A 13,517-nucleotide genomic window follows, 5' to 3' on the forward strand; every position below is an offset into this window, starting at 1 on the left:
GGCAGCTTTGAAATGCATGAGGTTAATAAATTAGCTTTCAAAACCCAACAATCATCCAAGTTAATAAGAAAGGCAGGATTTGCTTTAGTTCTCATTTTGGAGAGTTAAAAATTCCCAGGGAACTGTGTTCTTTTCAGAAATACTTTTTTTATGCCCTCCCACCTACCTTTCGAAATCCAACAACCACAAAATTTACTCCATCCCCCCTTTTCTCTCTTCCTTACACACTCCCTCTCTCTTTTTAGCAGGAACATACAGGCCGGCCATATTAGAGAGATGGAAATAAAGCTTTCTTAACGTTCTATGTGTCTTTGAAGTACATCCGTGCATTTTTTTATTATTTTTTATCATTTAACCATTCCTCCCTTGTAGCCCTTGGCCTCTCAAATCACTCTCTCCCATATTCCGAGTAACATCTCAGTTTCCGAAAATGCACAAAGATGCCTGGCTACCTCGCCCTGCCTTCAGTCTCACGGGGCTCAGTCTTTTTTTCTCTTTGGGTAAGTTAGACCGCACATCTGCATGCTCCTGAGGGTCCAGAAGTGCAGCTGCAACTCGAAGAGGATGGCGGCAGGGGCAGGAAAGAAGACGATGCTGGAGGTTCTCTTCGGTGTCCTTGGGAAGGGAGGTGCCGGAACTTGGGGAATGCATAATGCTGGGACTTCTTGGTCACAGAAATGCTGAGTGTTGCTGACAATTGTCAAGGGAGGTGATTTTTGTTTGGATTTCCTTGAAGTGGACCTATGTGCATGTGTGTGGCCCGGGGAGTGTAGGTCCATCTGCAGTGTCTTCATGGATTTTTTTTTTTTAAAGCTGCTGGAAATGTGGGGTCCTGAGATTTAATGTTCCCTTAAGGGGCCTTCTTTTGTGAACCTTGGTCGTTGGAATCTGGTGGATTTAGGATATTAGGAGAGAGTGTGCAGGGGAGTTGGGGGCAAAAAGTTGAGTCTGGGTCTGGCTTCCTGGAAACCTGCACTATTGATTTTTGAAATGTATGGGTTAGTGGGTGGGAAGCAGGCTTGAGGATTGCGAGACCTGCTGCAGCAGGCACTGACTGATAACGAAGGTTACCTCTGGCTTGGGCCAGAGGGAGTGGGGGAGGGGTCAGGTGACGGGATCAGGGGGAAAAAAAAAGAAAAAAAGAAGGAATCATGGGCCGAGTGAAGTTGTGGCCCTTTAAGACCATGCCTTGGGACTGTCCAACCCAGCCTTGCAGACTGCCCCATCAAGTGATCCAAATGTTGATTTCAAATTTGACCATTCATGGATTTTCTGGTGTGTGGGAGTGCTGGAGAGTTATTTGCAAAATTGCTTTATAGGTAGCGTCACTCTTGCTCCTAAACTTCTTCATTGTTGGTAGAGCAACTGAGGGTCAAGTCCAAGGATTGTCAGTGGGAATATTCCCCATCACAGAGTCTCTCTCTCTCTCTCTCTCTCTCTCTCTCTCTCTCTCTCTCTCTCTCTCTCTCTCTCTCTCTCATTGTGCTGGATTACTTGGCAGTCCTGCTAAATGGGCAGCACAGAACCCCTGGAAACCTGCATGATAAGGCCTATTAGTTTTGTTGAGTTTCTGGACTTATTAACAACAGAGGACAAATGTCTGGCAATACAAAGAGCATGCATGAGCCTTGGAATTTGACCTGGGTTCAAAGCCACTTTTGTCATTTACTTCATATCCATAGGCAAGTAACTCAACTCTGCTGAGCTTCAGTTCTTTCATGAGTAAACTGGAGAATACCTACTGCCTGGGCTTTTGTGTGTGTGTGTAAGTCTGGCACATAGTAGCAGACACTCAATAATAGCTCTAGCCTTTATGAAAGCATTTCATGTGCCCCTGTGCTGTATATCTTGTTTCGTCCTCACAGTAGTCAGTAATCGTATGAGGTAGATATTGTTATTACCCTCATGTTACAGATGAGGAAACAGGTATAGAAAGTTTAAGTAACTTGCCCATTAAGGTCACATAACGAGCTGAGATTTGAACCCACATGTCTGACTTCTGCATGTTCTTAACTATTGAACTCTACTGCCCCCAATGTTCAAGAAATCTTACTGCTCTATTAATCTAATTGAGCAAAGAATCTCAAGTGCAAGCAAAAACCTGAATGAATGACCTGTGTGTAAGAAGCTGGGAATGGAGGACAGATGACCTCCTTTGGGAGGTAGGAAGAGCTTCCTACGGGAGGGAGGCAGCTCTGGGAGAGCCTTATCTAACCCATGAAAGGGGCTCCGTGACTGAGACCAGGATGTGGCTTAGGGGAAGGTCTGGGGCGAAGAGGTCAGCGTGGGGGCTGTGAGGTGGTGATGGGAGGAAGCTAAAGCCTCTGCACACCTGGGGGGGAAGAGGATGCAGGAAGGGAGACCTTGAACTTGATTGGTGCTGTGATGAAACATGCCCTGGCACCCCCAAACTGAGGGCTGAGGTGGACAATGGACCTTTGGAGGTTATGGTAGCATCAGTCCTCAAGATGGAGGGATGCTACAAGTGACAAGGGAGGTGTCAGGGGCTGAGTTTGTGAGGATGACAAGCTGGGCAAGCTGCTGTGTCAAGAGCATATAGACTAGTTTTTTAGCTAGAAACAATCCAAATGATTGGACTTTCCTGGAGTTTTTCACAAGACCGTTGGCTCAGTGGTCACCAGCCTGGTTACCAAAGTCTGGGTTGTGATAGGGGAGGCCGAGAAGAGGAGTTGGTCCTTATTCAAGCCCACTGCACATATCTGTTACTGGGGGCAGGGACCCAGACGTGGAGGAGACAATGCCTTCCCTTTTATTGAGCGCCCACTGTGTGTCACATACGGTTCTGGGTCCAGGGACACCAGTAGGAATAAGAATCAGTACCCCAGAGCCTTTGGAGGGACACAGACACATAAACAAATAATAATACAGTATCGTATGTGCTGTGATAACCATGATAATAATAATAATAACAGCTAACCTTTGTCGAGGGCTGACTATGTGCTAGGCACTGCTGTGAGCTTGACACAATAGTGAGTTATAATATTTAACCTCACAATAGCACTAGGAAGTCGGTTCTATTATCATCCTCCATTTTACAGATGAAGAAACTAAGGTGCTGGGAGGTTAAATATCTTGCCTAAGATTGGATGAAGATGCTAGAACCCTGGTCTTGGCCACTATGCCATTCTGCCTTCCTGTCATGTGGAAGTGAGAGCACAGGGCTGGGGAGAGGTCACAGGCACTGGGGAGGCTGCCTTATTAGCTGGAATCTGTAGGATAAGTGGGAGAGCCCCAGCTGCAGAAGGGTGAGCTAGCTTCCCAACCTCAAGCAAAAGCATGTGCAAAGATGTGAAAGAAGGTGGTGTTTTCAGGAAATGTAAGAACTCAGGGGTTGCTAGAATGGAGGAAGCTGGAGGGTAGGGAGTTGGTAGGACATGAGGACAGCATGTAGGTTGGTCCCAGATGGCAAAGGGCTTGGAAGCTGTGCCCAGGAGCCTGGACTTGATACTGAAAGCAGGAAGGAGCCAGTGGAGACTTGGGGATGAGTTATTCTCATGGCTACAGAGGGGTGGACTGGGCTGGGAGGGAGACCCTAGGGCGGAGGCATGTTTGAATGATAAGGCAGTGTAGGAGACAGGGGCTAGGTGTCATACTCACCTGAGAGGCAGGCGCTGCCCCAGGAGACATTGTGGTCCAGAAGGTTGGGAAGACAATTTCTCTGCTTAGTCTCTCTCTCTCTCTCTCTCTCTCTCTCTCTCTCTCTCTCTCTCTCTCTCTCTGTCTCTCTCTCCCCCCTCTCTTTTTTAACCAAGAAGAAAATAAACCTATTTCATAGGTTGCTGTAGGGTTAGAAAGCGGAATGAAGAAAGCTAATTTCCAGTCTCTGCGGGAAATAGTGTTTGGCAGGAGATGAGCAAATTTTTGTGATCTCTGCAAGATGGGCCAGTTAGAATAGTGGATGACATGGAGCCCGAGGGGCCAGATGTGCCTTGGAGAAAATGGGGAGTGTTTTCAAACTGGTGATGTTTTCAAACTAAGATCAAATCTGCATTCTTACTGTACCCCTGTTGATCATCATTTCCTTTCTGTGAGTTGGAATTCAGGGGACCCAGGACTCAGATCTTGTCCCAAACGGACAACCAGGAACATTGGGCTCTTCTTATATGAAGGTTCCTTTAAATAGAACCATTACCCTCTGGCCAGCCTGCCTAGAGCTGGGGGCTAGATCTGCTGTGTAGACAGCAGGAGGCCTTGGAGAAACAGTCACATCCCCACCTAGCCTCAACCCCTCAATCCTCTGTCTGGCGCCTGTCAGCCTGGGATCAAATCTAACTTTGTCACTTACTAGCTATGAACTTGGGCTACTTGGGAAATTGAGATTTGTGCTCAATTTCCTCATCTGGAAAGTGGAGGTGTAATAGTGTTGTTGTGAGTATTAAATGAGGTAATATGTACCGAGTGCTTAAACAGTGCCTAGCACACCGTAAGCACTTTGTTCTGATTATGACGTCCTTTTGTGGCTCTAGCTGTGGATTCGGCCACTTTCCTGAAGCAGCAGAGTTCATCAAGAAACCAGGATTTTGCTCACAGCTCTGACCTCATTGTGATGGTTTCCTTGTCTTTAATGAGGGCCTGGATTTGTGAAAGGAATAAGGCTCTTGCCTTGAGCCTGGGATCCTGGTGAGAACTCAGGCTGAAGTCTGCATCCTGGAGTAGGAGTTAGGAACCACGGTTCTGGTCCCAGCTTGCCCCATCCTCTTGTGTGTCTCCCTCAGGGTCTCACTTTCCACATTGGGAAGACAATGGGGCTAGACCTATTAATTCCTGAGGGTCCCCCTCTGGCTTTCTCTGACTTGGTGACTCCCTGTTCCTTCACTGTGCCGTTGGGACTTGCTGGGTGACATCTGTGACCAGTAGAGGGCACGCGTGTTCCACCTGGTGCTTCTGGCAGGACCCCGCTGTCAGGACGAGGGGGAGGGAAACTGCATTGCACCTCTCCGTCTGCCACCCTCCTGCCAGCCACAAAAGGCCCCTCGCTCCCCATGGCGCTGGCCTCCTACTACCGTGTTTCCCCCCAAATAAGACCTAACCAGAAAATAAGCCCTAGCGTGATTTTTCAGGATGACATCCCCTGAACATAGCCCTAGTGTATCTTTTGGAGCAAAAATTAAGATAAGACCCGGTCTTATTTTCAGGGAAACACGGTAGGCAGAGTGCTGGCTTCTTCAATATGGAGGGTGCTGCCTGGTGGGGTTCAAGTTCTAACTGGAATGATGCTGTGGGCTGGGGCGGGACAGAGGCCAGGGATGGGTTAGCCAGATTCACAGCACTTCCTGGTGTCACTTGGGGCTCCTTTTGGAGGAGGCCCTGGTTATGTTGCAGACCCTTTCAAGGGAAGGTGCTAGAGAAGCAGGGAGTTCCTGAGAGATGAGGTAAGCTCAGGACAAGGCCCTTCCAGGCTCCTGCCCTGCAGATTTCTCTGCGCAGAGTGGGGGCGGTGATGACATTTTATGCACACCTCCTCCTTGACTGGAACTGTGCTAAGTGCTTTCATAATGGCTGTGAATGTGGAGAGAGGGGAACTGGACTTTGTTCTTGCTGGGCCCATTCAGTCCCCCGGCTCATACCCCCCTAATGAGCACTTAGGACACACTTGGAAGCCTGGGCCCTTGCAGGTGGGTCTGCACGCCCAGCCCTCTGTCTAGGGCTCGGTTATGAACTCTGGGACCAATAGTTCAGAGCATCTTCTGTTCTTAAGTCCTGCCTACTGGCCCTGGCCACTCATCTTAAGAGATGGGCTGAGCAGAAGGACTTTGTATCCCCACTTCCAGGCTGCAGTGCAGCTGTTTCTGGGGTGGGCACCAGCAGCTTTGCATAGCAAGACAGTTTGAAAAATAAGAGCCCTGCAGGGGTCACACCCCAAGGTGCCCCTTGCCAGGAGACTGCCCCAGAAACCCTTCCTGTCTAGGGGGGCAGAACTTGAGGAAAATTTAGGATAATGAGAACGACCATTTGCTGTGCACTTACTGCCAGGCAGACTGCATGCTGTGCTTTATGTATTTTATCTTATTTGATTATCTTAACAACTCTGGGAGGTGAGTGTCATCAGCTGTGTTCTACAGAGAAGGGGCTGAGGCTTAGAGGGTGAAAGAGTTTGCCCATAGTCTTGCATCTGATTGAAGGCAGAGATGGGATTGAACCCACTTCTAATCAGATCTCATGTCTACAATATTCCCAGAGCTCTGGCCTGGACAGCCTCCTAGCTGCCCCCAGTCCCTAGTGCCTTCCTGTTTCACTGCAAAGAATTAGATCCTAGCTTTGCGTTCTGGCCCCACCGACCCTGTGACCGACCCTGTGACTTGGTCCCTGCCTGGCTCTAGGACCTCAGGTCTCATCACTTGCCCCCTTGATCACTCTCCTCCTTGTGCCTCAGACACACAAAGCTTATTCTAGCCACTGGGACTTTCCTCTTGATGTTCTGCTGTCTTGGAACTTGATTCCTTCAAAATTTCAAACAGCTCACTTCCTTATTTCAGTCAGGGGCTGCCTACATGTCCCCCCTCAGAGCAGTTTTCACTGGCCACCGATATAAAACAACAGCCCCTTACCTTGCTTTATTTCTTACAACCCTTGCCATGTATCATTACCTAAAGTGGCATTATTATTTTTGTCCTTGTTAATGTCTGTTCCCTCCCTAGAATATAGGCTCCATGTTGCAATGACTCTGCCTGTCTTGGTCACAACAATACCCCCAGGGCCTAGACTAAGGGCATAGTAGGTGGTTTATAAATATTTGGTAAATGAGTGAATGAATGATTGATTCTGAACATTATCATTTGTCCTCTATAAATAAATTAATTTTGGGGGGATGAGATTTTTGACAATATTGGCAGAGAATCTTAGACTTAAGGCCAAGACTAGGGTGAGGCAAGTGAGGTGCCTAGGGTACAAAATTTACAGAGGTATTTGCATGATCCTAAGAGTGGGTACCCCCTTAAATTTTGCATCCCAGACTTGCTGTCCCATGTGGGGCGCTGCGACTTCAGCTGGAAGGATTTTGGCTTACTTGCCTCTGCCCTGCTTAGAATGTCAGAATGGGACGGGCCTTTCCCAGCCCCAGCACCAGGGTCTCCTGAGCCAAACCTGGCATTCCTTATAGAATTCCACAGAAACCTGTTGTTCCTACCCTACTCCCCTTCAGCCTGTATCAGCTCCCTGCTGTGGTGTTTTCAGGCCTGACATCTCCAAAAGAGACTCTTATCCTTGTAGACCCATCACGTGGTCTCTTGGAATTGTGTCTCTTGTTCTGGGGCACCTCTTCCCTCCCACTGCTCGACTGCCCTCTTTCCTACCTTCCAGAAGCCTGGGGATGACAGGGGGCTGGGCTGGGCACACTGCTTTGCTCTGGCCCCGGGGTGTGAAGTAGCAGGCCTTCTGAATCTTCATTTGTCCTCAAGCTTGTCTGCCCCATGGGGGACAGGACACTATAGCTTCAGTTGGAAGGGCTTTGGCTTAGCAGAGATGGTTGGAAGTGGTGGGGAAGAGGGGGAAACTGAGGCCAGCACAGTGAAGTCCCTTGTCCAAAGTGTCCAGTTAGTAGGTGGCAATGTCAGGACTGGAGCAGGATGGCCAAGTGGAGGGTCTGCCCAACAATGGTCCTGGAAAAGGCTTGGGGCCATTTATCTGTCCCTGGCTTGACAGATGATTTAGTCTCTCTCTACCCCAGCCTTGCTCTGACCCTCATTTTACCCCCAGGGCTACATCAGTTACCCCTTATGAGTTTTGCCCATCCCACCCTGCCCCATAACTAATGTCAGCTGTTAGGGACCCAACCGCTGCCATAGGTCTGCTCCACTCCCCACCAGATGCAGTAGGCTTGCCCGTTCCCTGGCTCTATCAGCCAGAATGCTCACCGAGCTTGTGGCTTTGTCTGCAGTGCCACCAGGGCGGACCATGGAAGTCACAGTGCCTACCACCCTGAACGTGCTCAACGGCTCTGACGCCCGCTTGGCCTGCACCTTCAACTCCTGCTACACCGTGAACCACAAACAGTTTTCCCTGAACTGGACTTACCAGGAGTGTAGTAACTGCTCCGAGGAGATGGTGAGTCCTGGGGTGGGGGAGCAGCCAGGAGCTCTGCAGCGTGAGGCCCACCTTTCCCACCACCTGCCCTGCAGTGGGCTGTCGGCTCCAGGGGGCTTTGGCAAACGGTGTGTTGTCATGTTTTGGTGGCCCTAGGAAGGGTGGCGGAGATCTGGAGGTAACTGCCTCTCTTCCAGGTAAAAGGGTGCACGGGAGGAAGGGCATCCTGCTGTCCTTGCAGCTCCTTGCTCGTCCAGTCCCCCATCTTTTCCCTTGTCTACCTCCAGTTCCTCCAGTTTCGCATGAAGATCATTAACCTGAAGCTGGAGCGGTTCCGAGACCGCGTGGAGTTCTCGGGGAACCCCAGCAAATACGATGTTTCAGTGACACTAAAAAAAGTGCAGCTCGAGGACGAGGGCCTATACAACTGCTACATTATGAATCCGCCCGACCGCCACCGAGGCCACGGCAAGATCTACCTGCAGGTCCTCATGGAAGGTGAGGGCCAGACGAGCAGAGTGGGGAGAGCTGAGCTGCTGTGGGGGCCCCTGACCCTTCCCACCCAATTGCTCTCTAGTAGCACTATCCCAGGGCTCCTTTGGCGAGGCTGTGAGGGGTAGGAGCAGCAGCTAGTGCTGGGTGCAAGGAATCTGTTTTCTTTCCTCCTGTGCTTGAGGACCTAGGAACATGTCTCAGAGAGTCCTTGTAATGCTCTAGATCATGATCACGGTCGTAAGAGTCTTACAGCAGCTTTCACTTATTGGGCACTTCTATGTCTCAGTTATAGGGCTGACTGCATTATCTTGTGTCATAAAACCCTAGGAGGGAGGCACTATTATTGTCCCCATTTTTACAGATGAGGATAATACAGATGAGGCTTGGAGAGGATAAGTAACTTCTCTGTGGTCACACAATGAATAAACAGTACAGTCAGGACCCAGATTTGGGTCTACGTGATCTCAACGTCCATGGTGTATACTGTGTGATACTGGCCTCCCCTGGGGCTCTTAGGTGCCCTGGGACTTTGGGGTACTTTGGCTTTGACTGAAGTTCTTTCCATGGAGGGGAGTAAAGTTAGGACCACCACACACATTACGACCACCCCACACGTACTGGGAGAGCAGGGCACAGTGGACCAAGCTCTCTTTTTCAGCTCTAGGGCTCAGCAGCTGTGTTTCTTTTCCTTCTCCAGAGTCCCCTGAGCGGGATTCCACAGTGGCGGTGATCGTGGGTGCCTCCGTGGGGGGTTTCCTGGCTGTGGTCATCTTGGTACTGATGGTAGTGAAGTGTGTAAGAAGGAAAAAAGAGCAGAAACTGAGCACGGATGACCTGAAGACGGAGGAGGAGGGCAAGACAGATGGAGAAGGCAATGCGGACGATGGCGCCAAGTAACGGGGGCTGGCCCTGCAGCCCTCCCTCGTGTCCTGTCTTCCTCCCTCTCTGCCCTGCACAGTGTGCCCCTGCCTGCCCTCTCCTCTTGGTGTACTTCTCTTGAACCAGGAACCCAGGGCTGACCTGGGTCCCCTGAACCCCTCACTTCGTATCTCCCACCCTGCCCCAAGAGTGACTCACCTCTCTTTCATTTGATAAACCTGCCATGGTGTCTGGGACGTGTGGGCCCTGGGGGGGAGGGAGAAGTAGGTTCAAAACTACCAGTCCCCGAGAAGAGGCAGGAGGCACGTGTGAGGGTCCCTGGGAGAAGACGAAAGGTGGGCAGTGGTGGAGGAGGGGGTCAGCTGGCCAGCCTGCCCAGAGCCGGTGGCTGCTTCAAAGGGGATCTGTGGGTGGGGAGGGGCTTTCCTGTGCTGCCACAAGAAGGCCTGGGGTGGACATTGCTCTGCTCCCTAAGCTGCTCTAGTGATAGGTTCGTATAATTTGAGGGTGGAGCATGTCAAAGGGACGACTGCATTTCCTGGGCATTGATGAAAAGCTGACACTGGAGGCAAATGGAAACAAGCCTTGGTCCAGGGAGCTCTGCTTTCACCCTCTTCTCCATTGATGGCGGCTACCACGGAAGACTTGTGGTTTTCTAGTGATTGCTAATCCCTTGGGATTTTTGGCGAGAATAGCACTGAAGAGACCCTGAGCTGGGCCATGGGTGGGTCGTGTTGTTTGAGGTAGTGGTCATTTTCCATCATAGTTGCCTACCAACAGGAGACAAATTTCAATCAGCTGAGGGACTGACAGGGTGGGGCTCCATTGTAAAATGGAGTTTGCTGCAAGCTGCCTTCTCTAGCAGGATGACCACCATCGGCCTGGGTCAGGAGCAGCCAAGGTGCAGAGATGAGAAGGGGATGGAAGCCATGGGCAGAAATGTTGATGTGCGGAGTTGGGGCATCATTCGGAGCTTCCATTCAGACTTTCCTGGTTCCCCTCAGCAGGGTTTTCATCTGGCTTTTGGCTAGAGACCCGAAAAGGGAATGCCCTGAGGGAAGCACATGGGGAGATCCTGTGGCTGTGTCACATCTAGAGCCATGTTACATGCTCCCTTGCCCTAACAACTCTTGTGGGAAGGAAAGTAGCACTTGTGGGGAGCCAACTTTCACTGCCATTTTATTTACATTAAGAGGGAATTTCAAGAGAGGGAGAGAGACAGAGAGAGAAACTGCTGACCTAGAGAACAGTACCTTGGAAGCCCCTCAGAGATCAACCAGCCAAGTCACTCATAGTACAGATGAGGAAACTGAGATTTAAGCTGATGGAGACTGAGTCCTGCCATCTTCTCCTTTGGCTCCTCAGTCTCCAGTTTGAGTCAACAGAGCCATAGTTGTCCTGGTGGGAGGGGCCTCTGTGGGAGATGAGGGAGGTGAGGTGAAGGAGGTGTACTCATCCATCCCTACTCATTCATCTCCCAGGAGCCCAGCCCCTCCAGGCTGTGACTGACACAGGGATGGAGTGATGGGAGTGAGGACATTGCTGCTGGCAATGCCCCATCCCCTACCCCAGGCTGAGCCTCTTCACACTTTGCAACCTTTCTAGGAGCTCAGGTCATGCCCAGGCGCAGGGAGTCAGAGCTCAGGGCAGGAATGAGTCTGGGGAAAGGGGGTGGGGACAGGACTGTGACAGTCTCAGGGACCATTCTCTGCCTCTGCCCATCAGATGGTCAATTTAGGGAGTGAGCAATTGCATATGGGAGAGTCAGTTGAATTCACTTCAATTCAACATCCATTTATTGAGCATGTCCTATGTGCCAGGCACTGTGTCAGGTGATGGGAACATACACGAAGCCATAACAGAGTTGGGAACTGCCAGGTCAGCATTGTGGAGATCAAGATTAATATTTTTGGTGTATCTAATTCCACTTGTACAGCCACTGCTTCCAGGGCTGGAGTTGGAGAAGAAAGAAGAGAGTCCAGAATCTGAGCCCTGGGAAGGAAGGAAAGAAGGAAGATACAACAGGGAAGAGGGTGAGAGGCCAGGCAAAGTGGGGGATGGGCAACCAGCCACATAGAGCCTTGATGGGGTGGGTCCAGCCTACATAGAAATTCTAACTCTTGGGCTCAGTACCTATCTGCCAATCAACACACTGACTGTGGGGATAAGGCTAAGCCACCATGTGCCTGGGGAAGGCAGACAGACATTGCCCATCTTGCAAGCCAACCAGCTGAAAGGAGAAGGTGGGTGGTGGATACCTCATGCCAGCTGAAACCAAGAGTGGTTGTAATACACTTCTACAGTTTGTAGATTTCACTTTTTGGCAACCTCTCAAGTACTCTCCTCTCCCAGGATGAGCAAGGATCTGTGCTGATTCTGGGAACTTCTTTTTTTCCAGGACTCATAACATTTAGGGGAATTATTGTTGGATTCCCTAGGTTTGTTCTAAGAAATCCTAATTCTCCATAAAGAAGCCCAAGTCTTCTGGGTTCCTTCCCTTCTCTGCCCTGACACAGTGGGTCCTAGGGAGGGCAAGGCCTCTCCGCCGGCCTCAGGGGTCAGAACAGATGGGGATGGGCCAGGGACCACCTTTGCCCCAGGTGCCCATCCTTATTTCACTTTCTTCTCAAGCTTCTTAGAATCTCTTACAGAAGCCTCATAGAGCTGCCTCTCCCAGGGCAATGAGGCGGGGAACAAAATAGTGCTTCTGTGAACAGAGGTGGGAAAGCAGTGAGACGTTTCCACAGCAGCCACCTCTCTACCCTGCTTTCTAGTTTATACCAGCAAGCTCCTTTCCTGCACCGCGGGGTTCAAGCCCCACTTCTGGCTGCATGTTCCCACCACTGGGCTCTGCGGGGTTCAGTCTGCTGGTTTTCTCAACTGTCCCTGCCTCTCCTGCTCCCTTGAAACCTCCTAGTATCTGTCTCTTCCTCCTAATTAAGGGCCATTATAAAGAGAGATGGGCTGGCCAACCCACGGGATCTAGCTTATAAGAACAAAGCACAATTATTCAGGACTGAAATGCCTTGAGGTGCCTTGGAGCTGGCTTTGGAAATATCTGCCCCTAGCTATGGACTAATCACAGTTATTCCCAATTTATAAAAAGGAAAAGCTGATTGGATCCATATTTCTCCCTGTGAGTCTTCTTGGGGAGGTTGGGCTGATAAGTATTTACAAGGTTAGGTTAAGCAGATAGACAATTGAAAATACTGGCCAGGTCCAAAATGATCGTCCCAAGTTGTAGGAACGGCTTGGTGCAGCTGGAGCGTGTGATGAATCAAGAAAACTTCCTTCCTACTTATGTCTTAAGGATAGACAGCCTGTGTCTCTTGCTGTGCCTCTTGCTGATGTCTTCCTCTATTGAAGCTTGCTGATGCATTTGTACATAGTCTATGTAGAGGTATAGGTATATATACAGATATAAAACATCTCACTATGTCCACCCCAAAAGTTACATTGGGGAGGGAAACAATCATATCTCAGTGTTTTGAATTGATTCACCAAAGGCAAATTATGGAATGTTCTTATTGCTCCTTATGCGCTTGGAGGGGAAAACCCAACTACTTATGCACTCAAGGTTTTATGTGCTGTATGGTGGTTGGAAGAGGCGGTGTGAAGAGAAACTTAAATGGTCCTCTGTGACCCGACTGCTGTGATGTGTCTGCTTTTTGGAGCAGACTGAATTTCTTCTTGCTTGGATCTATTGCTACAATAAACAGATTGTCTCCCCGAAACATCCCTCAAGTGTGACGTTTTTCAGGAGTGCAGAGTGGAGTAAGTTGAGGCTTTGCTAGGGTCCTGACAGGAACCCCTGACGCTCCTTTCCTGGTAAAACCATTGACATTGTCAGATCCCCACCAAGGATAAGGTTCTAGTCCATTCTTGTTGACAAATATTTCATCTCTTTCTCCCTTTTCCTCCCCAGAAATACCTGGGGGACAGGGTGGCTGAAAACCCACTTCTTGGAGGGCTGTTGGTTATTGCTGGGATGATGACAATCTTTTAAGCCCCTCGAAGCTAACTGTTATGCTGATGTGGCCCATTCTTTCCTCAGATAGGCAGGCCATCCTTCCTACCCTCTGATTCTAAGCCATGTCTGA

The 13,517-nt window shown here is 49.9% G+C and overlaps 1 protein-coding gene across 1 annotated transcript; it reads left to right on the forward strand.

Annotated features, from left to right (window-relative positions):
• The first annotated feature begins 226 nt into the window (after nt 1-226).
• Nucleotides 227-13,151, forward strand: SCN2B (sodium voltage-gated channel beta subunit 2). Its single transcript, XM_019716332.3, has 4 exons — nt 227-500; nt 7,898-8,064; nt 8,331-8,541; nt 9,236-13,151. The coding sequence occupies exons 1-4, from the start codon at nt 431-433 to the stop codon at nt 9,433-9,435; spliced, it is 648 nt and encodes a 215-aa protein (XP_019571891.1). The 5' UTR covers nt 227-430; the 3' UTR covers nt 9,436-13,151.
• The last annotated feature ends 366 nt before the right edge of the window (nt 13,152-13,517 follow it).

This window comes from Rhinolophus sinicus, chromosome 14 (assembly GCF_057876585.1).
Source record: "Rhinolophus sinicus isolate RSI-liver-muscle chromosome 14, RSI-T2T, whole genome shotgun sequence".
Taxonomy (NCBI): Eukaryota; Metazoa; Chordata; class Mammalia; order Chiroptera; family Rhinolophidae; genus Rhinolophus; species Rhinolophus sinicus.

Bases quoted from the DNA above. Each gene is read 5' to 3' on its own strand.
- SCN2B (XM_019716332.3), top strand. From the start codon at position 431: ATGCACAAAGATGCCTGGCTACCTCGCCCTGCCTTCAGTCTCACGGGG. The intron at 8,065-8,330 runs GTGAGTCCTGGG...GTCTACCTCCAG, and splicing joins GTAACTGCTCCGAGGAGATG to TTCCTCCAGTTTCGCATGAA. The intron at 8,542-9,235 runs GTGAGGGCCAGA...TTCCTTCTCCAG, and splicing joins CCTGCAGGTCCTCATGGAAG to AGTCCCCTGAGCGGGATTCC.